This window comes from Dryas octopetala, chromosome 5, assembly GCF_963921425.1.
Source record: "Dryas octopetala chromosome 5, drDryOcto1.1, whole genome shotgun sequence".
Classification (NCBI taxonomy): domain Eukaryota; kingdom Viridiplantae; phylum Streptophyta; class Magnoliopsida; order Rosales; family Rosaceae; genus Dryas; species Dryas octopetala.
The window spans coordinates 8,265,804-8,272,394 of NC_141370.1; the positions used below are offsets into that span (position 1 = coordinate 8,265,804).

A 6,591-nucleotide genomic window follows, 5' to 3' on the forward strand; every position below is an offset into this window, starting at 1 on the left:
GAGAGGGAAAATTGACAAGAGAACATGCATACAAACCAGCATATTGTATATCATGACTGTATGATGTATATAATTTATGTTGCATACCAACTGGACAAAGACAACCATATATTGTTGTATAAATCTAGATGATCAACTGCTCCAGAAAAAAAAAAAAAAAAAACAATTCCAGATCCAAGCTCCAAGACAGGCCAGCTGAGAATAAGTTGAATAACCCACAGGCACTTATTGCCCTTTTAATAAAGGTGACCAAATCAGTGTCAGTAATGGGATAGCAGCTAATCAGTGAGGTTTCAGAACACTATGCCCATTTTAGGAAAATTTGGATATTCAAGAGAAAAGCCATGGTCTCAGCAAGCAACATATCTAACCATAAAGCAATCTGAAACATTTGGTTTGGGATCATCATAGTCTTCTTCCTATTGGCATGCATTCTGAGACACCTTTTGCCAGTATTCATGGTGAGATATAAATTGGAGTATCATGCCATACGCCAAATATCTAACCAATCACCCCAATCCAATCAGGCAGAAAAATAGACCTATGAGAATATTGCAGCAAGAGATGTTTAGGGTAGGACCATTGAAATTTTTGCCTTTTCCTGCATGCATCTGTGGCCAGCGCACTGTACCTCCCAATTAATCACCCAACATCATGTGACCCTTATGGTACGGGCTTCAGTGTATAGCTAAAACCAAAGCATGAGCTCTAGCCCCTAATCTAGACTAGCTAATCACAGGGGTTTGCGTTTCTTGAAATTTTCAGCAAGACCCTGGAGAGAATTGAACTGTCATCTGTCTGTGCTTTAAGATTGAGGTTGATCACTTTATGAGATGAAACAACTAATAGCCTACCTTTATACATATCAGTACTCAAATCAGGAATAAGCTAATCTTTTGAACTGCTTAAACCACAGAAGACAATTATTTTCATTAATAAGAGTCTTCACATGTTCCACAAACCTAATGCTATATACATAAAAAGGAATGTAGAATGTAGAATGAAATAGGCAGGGGTTGTGATGCAACCAGTTTCACAATATAGAATCCGGAGGCTATATCAACTTTATTCAGAGACAGATCTTCGATTTGCAAGCCAAGTGTACAAAAAGAAGGTGCTCTCAGATACGTATGATTACTTCGATTTCTGTCTCAACTTGTATTTAAAAATGGAAGCTTTACATTCAGGGAAGTCAGGAGACGCGCTTGATCTCATAGGTTTCCTATCTATTTGTTGTCAAATAAATTTGGACTTCTTCACTTTGCTCTATTTCCCGAGTAGATACCAACAAAATTAATATCGTAGACAAGAGTAGCATTGCCAGGTATATTGCAGTCACCTACAAATATTAACATTCTGAATGATTATCATAACGATGGACAGTGTGTGCTCATTTTCTCCTCATACTCAGGGGATAAATTAGAAATGTCACATATTAAGAAAGAATACATATATCATTATGATACCATCAACTTCAGCATCCACCCAAGCGTTGACTGAACTTCATTAAATCCAGTTCATGTTAATGACATTATGAAAGCAAATATCAATAATAAATATATTTCAGTGTCCCCAAAGTCAACTGATAGCATATCGTATTTTCACACATACACACATAATGAAGATGATTGTGATTTAGTAACGTATTTATAGTTTATGATTTTAGCTAATGATAAGAGCCAAGATACTATGAGCAAGAAAAACTAAAGGGTGAAGATATGGAGTTTCAAATATAATAAAACCTCACCTGCGAAGCATCCTGCAGGTTCTGGCCCATATGCTAAATGTGAAGGAATATGAAGCTTACGTTTTCCCCCTGTGCAATATTTGTTGGGTGAAGATTTGTTTTACCTTTTGTTTTGTTTTTCGCAAATGAGAAGTAACATATAAAACAATAACCAGCTTTAAAGTCATACCTACTTGCATTGGAGGAACACCATCACCCCCATAAATTCCTTGATCCAATCCCTTAATGACCTGGACACCAAAATATAGTGAATATACATGAACGAGGGCATGGAGAAGAAATTTCTACACTTTTGATAGTTTTTTGTCTATTGTTTAATCTCAAGGGTATAGAAGGGGAAATTACTTCGACAGAAACGTACCCAATGAAAACTGAGCATTTCTTAGGTCCACAATTATATGTATTCGTTTTTAGTTTTTAACAATACTTTTGGTTTCCTAGAGTCTTTGGCAGCTTAGGTTATGATGAATACAAAATAAAAAATAGTATTTATCCAAGTAAGGTAACAAGCTTCAAAACTAGGCTACTTAATTATATTTTGCAGAACTAGAATTAGGAGTTAATTATTGATTTAGTTTATTGCTAATAATTTGGGCCTTATTGTGATAGGAGGGGAAGATTCTTCGGAGTGAACAAAGCCTAGATGTCCTAGGGATTTGATAATCTCTTTATTGTTCAAGGATGAAAAGCTCAAACAAGAGACTAAGCAGGAATCTTCCCTTCCTATATCTTCAACCCACTACGAAGAGATAAAACATAATGAAGAAACAAAAACTGTGGATATTGTAATAGCAGAAGATAATGTTGAGTTTATGCAAGAGTAGAAGAGTGTGATGCAGACTTCAAACATAGCAAGGAAACTTCTAAAGTCTAAGAAATAGATGACATGGAATCTATTGTGCAGAGGAAAACACCAAGGAAGAAATCAACCCCTTTAATGAGCTTATCATAGAAACCTTGTCAACTATATATTGACCTTATCATTCTTGATCAATCAGCTACTGAAAAAGAAGATTTCTTTGCTGCTGACTTTGGTGCGTTTAGAATTACGGGAGTAATTGAGTGAAACTCCAAGCTTGCTAATGGTTTTACTTCAATATTACAAAACTCGGGATCGAGTTTTCTCCAACTAGGATAGAATGACGATGGATGCATCACAAACGCTTTCTCAACTATTGATTTTATCATTCATGCTCAATTTAATTGTGGCTGGAAAGAAATTGGTTGAAACTCCAAGTTTCTAATGTTAACTTATAATTCAACATTGCAAAACTTGAAATCGAGTTTACTACAAAAATGGGAGAATGATAATGGGATACAAGAAGAAAAAGATTGTATTTATTGTAAGTGTTCGCTCCCATTCTTATCCCGCATTTCAGTGTGAGACCTGAGCCTTACTGTAATAGATTATGGAAACTTCTGGAACATTAATTGAAATTGATTATTAATTTTTATTTGATTTTATCCTAATTTTCTTTTACTCTACTCCTTGTATCTCTTTTTTTCTATCTCTTCCCTCTATTCCCTCTACCATCTCTAGTTTCTCTCTGTCTAATATCAATTGGTATTGGAGCAGTCTTTGTCCTGCCTCATTTTCTCAGGCTCAGCACTATAATCTACTTATAAACATGAATATCAACAGGAGTGCTAATAAACCTGGATATGAGAAAATTTTTCAGCAATTCACAAGAATTACAAGAAGTCTTTAAAAAAAAAAAAAAAAAAGGATCAGCACGAGTGACAATGATCAGATAAGGACAAGGTCAAAACAAATGAATAGTAACTATGATGAGATAAATATCGCACAAAGAGAAGGAAGCATATGAAGATGATGACGAAAGAAGAAAGACAACGTCACAGTTTTCCAAGATGAAAATTTTCATGTCTTGAAATCCTAACATTTGTCCAGTCAAAGTGAAATACAATCACTGCAATTACTGCAATAGGGAGATAAATATTCTTATACTGAGAAGTTTAATTAAATAAACTATCAATTTCTTTGTAAGGCAAGTTGGAGAAGTGTAGACGATGCATACACTGCGCCCATATGCACTTGCAATTTATCTAACAGAACACATTCTTCTGTTAAAAGAGTAACATAAAGTGAACACAAGTAAGCAAAATGGCCGAAAAATAGAAAAGAAAAATACAAAACAATCTCAGAACAGAGAATCAGCAGTTCACCGAAAGAAAAGTGCATACATAATATAAGTAGTGAAGATGGGATATGACGATATAACATGTTGATAACTGTAACATATCTAGGAATCATTTCCACTTATGATTATTCTGTGGCTTTTATGCTCATTAAGCAGTGTGATCCTAGATTTAAAACCTCCATGTGCGATTAATGTCAACTGGGAAATGAAGAGATACTATTTCATCTAATAATTTGCAGTAAGGTGGATAATTATTAATTATTTAAGACAATCTCACACCTTGCCAACACCAATCCGCATAGTGAGAGGTCTACCACGTTTGTAGCTGCTGTCAAAGACTGTCCCATCAGCGAATCTTGCAGTATAGTGAACCTGCATTTGGGAAAACAGATTATTGTGAGCCTATCAACCTATGTGTGTTAGTGTGTGTTATTAATTTGTACTTGATAAACATTAATTGTTGGGCATATCATAACTTAAGTTATTCAGATCAATGGATATGTAACAGGGTATTGATAGCATGCCACTTTGGATCAACTTAAAGGTTGGTTATAAATTTGACCCAAAACTTTGGTACACCATTCTTATCATTTATGTCCTGAATGTGTACCTTAACACCCAGTCAGTTTTGTTTAATTTGCGTAGGCCTTCAAGGGAGAATGCTAGGGTATATTGTTAAGCTGAGCTTGTCAAGTTTGTCTCCTAACAGCTTAAATTTTTCACATCAAACAGTTACACCAAGAAGATATACTCATGAAAGTAATTTGAGCAACCAAATGTAGTATAAGCGAGTGGGAATTCAAAAGTGTCAAACAATGAGGAGAGAGTATTTTCTCAATGCAACAACCAGCATTAGATGGAGGGCTTGAGAAGGTCCACAGGTTTCTGGATATTATCATAACAAATTAACAACATACTCAAGGCATATAATAAAAGTATTAAGGTGTCTTGAGAATAGATAAGAAGAATATGAATCAAGAGAATTTGAACTGCTTAACAAGGGGGAAAATATACGTATAATGTCATGCTCAGGAACAAAATTCTGTACCAAACAGATCCTACAAATATTTTCCAGATTCTGATGACAAATGTTTTAGATTTAATTTACAGTAGGCCATTCAATTTGTTTTGTCTTGGTGTATATATGACCCAAAGGACATCAATGGTTAAATTTTTTGAAACACAATAACTTCACTTGTATCTTTCCCAGAGTTTATGTCTTTAATGTTCCAGCTTCAAGATTTTTTGGATAGCCATTGTGTTTGATATTCATTAACAACTACCAAAACTTCAAATTGCCCAATTACACACAATCACAATCACAATCACAAACAAAACCAAGAAGACACAACAGTTGCAAAACAAACCAAAAACTGGAAATAGGAAACTCACATTGATGAGCTCTCCACGAGGAGCTTCCACACCAGACCCAACAGAAACATCACAGAAACCAAGCCCAGAACGAGCAAAGTTCAACTCACACAAAGGCTCTCCCACAGTGGCGTAGTACTCAATTCTTGTCGCATTAGCTTCCATTGGTGACAATGCCACAACTGAAGCTGCCAACAGACCAATACCCACATCGAATAAACACTTCTTAGCCACAGTATTTGAAGCCCAAGATACCTTTGGATGGTTTTCAGTGGTTGACGAACAAGAGCATGAACAAGACGAAGTGGGTTTGGAGGAGAATGGGGTTTTGGGATTAAGGCTTTGAATATGGGCGTGGGGCTTTGTAGTTGTAATGGTAAGAGCAGAGATTGTCATTTTTTTTCTTTATTTTTTTATTTAAAAATAAAAATAAAAATGGAGTTTGTATACGCTATCTGGAGCTTTGGGAGTTGTATGGCTTTGCAAAAATGCTAACTGCTAACGACTCTTGTGCTTTGAGTGGGAACGAAGAGCGGATACGATGGGGCCTGCTTGGGCTACATCTGGGCCGTTAAATTTGGATAAGAGTTGGATCGCGCTTTACCCATCCCACCCAGTTTTCTGAAAAGAAAACGGGAAAGCCGATCAAAGTATTTTTTTTAGATCAATCAAAACTCAAGACTTCCTCTAATAATAGGAGATTAAGTGTCTTATGATCATTGATAACCTAACCAAGTGAATTGCAAACACATGACGCAAAAACTATGGTAATAGGAGAAATGTAGGCTATCGATGTTTAGATTAAAGAATCTTTGGCTAGATTACGTGATTAAAGAACAAACTCCTATGATTCAATAGATGCTATAAATTAAGGAGTAGACCTCAAGAATCATACTAGGGTGGATTAAATTTCAAACCCGACCATGATTCAGAACATAGGATGACGGAGAGACTGCATTGTATTACAATCAAGACTAAAATTTGTTTTTTTCTTTTGATTACTTAGGGTAGCCATGACATAACACTATTAGGTGTTAATCTTAGCTTTTAAAATTCTAACTAAACTCTTATAAATGTACGGCCGCAGTTTTTTTTTCATGGATTCCAAGCGTTAGGCACTCGACAGTTCATTTTTTCTTCTCCTTCGAGTGATTGACACTGGTTTTATATTAGATTTTAACTCTGGAATTTTGAGCTTTGCCTAAAATTTCAAGGTTATAACCTAACATGCAGCTTTCACAAATTTCTACAAAGAAAGGAGGAAGCAGCGGCGAGCGCTTGTTGCAGCGCTAGCACTGAATATTAAAAAAAAAA

The 6,591-nt window shown here is 35.5% G+C and overlaps 1 protein-coding gene across 3 annotated transcripts; it reads right to left on the reverse strand.

Annotated features, from left to right (window-relative positions):
- Positions 1 to 894: 894 nt before the first annotated feature.
- PNSL4 (FK506-binding protein 16-2) lies at positions 895 to 5,961 on the reverse strand. 3 transcript variants are annotated; one of them, XM_086245292.1, is made up of 5 exons: positions 5,299 to 5,955; positions 4,186 to 4,278; positions 1,921 to 1,977; positions 1,748 to 1,816; positions 895 to 1,339 (listed from the first exon to the last, which is right to left on the reverse strand). In XM_086245292.1, exons 1-4 carry the CDS (start codon positions 5,671 to 5,673, stop codon positions 1,781 to 1,783), a joined length of 561 nt encoding a protein of 186 aa, XP_086101418.1. In that variant the 5' UTR covers positions 5,674 to 5,955; the 3' UTR covers positions 895 to 1,339; positions 1,748 to 1,780. The 3 variants fall into 3 exon arrangements, with proteins under 3 accessions (XP_086101418.1, XP_086101416.1, XP_086101417.1); XM_086245290.1 differs by having other exon boundaries at positions 1,917 to 1,977; positions 5,299 to 5,951; XM_086245291.1 differs by lacking the exons at positions 1,748 to 1,816; positions 1,921 to 1,977 and having other exon boundaries at positions 5,299 to 5,961.
- Between the last annotated feature and the right edge of the window lie 630 nt (positions 5,962 to 6,591).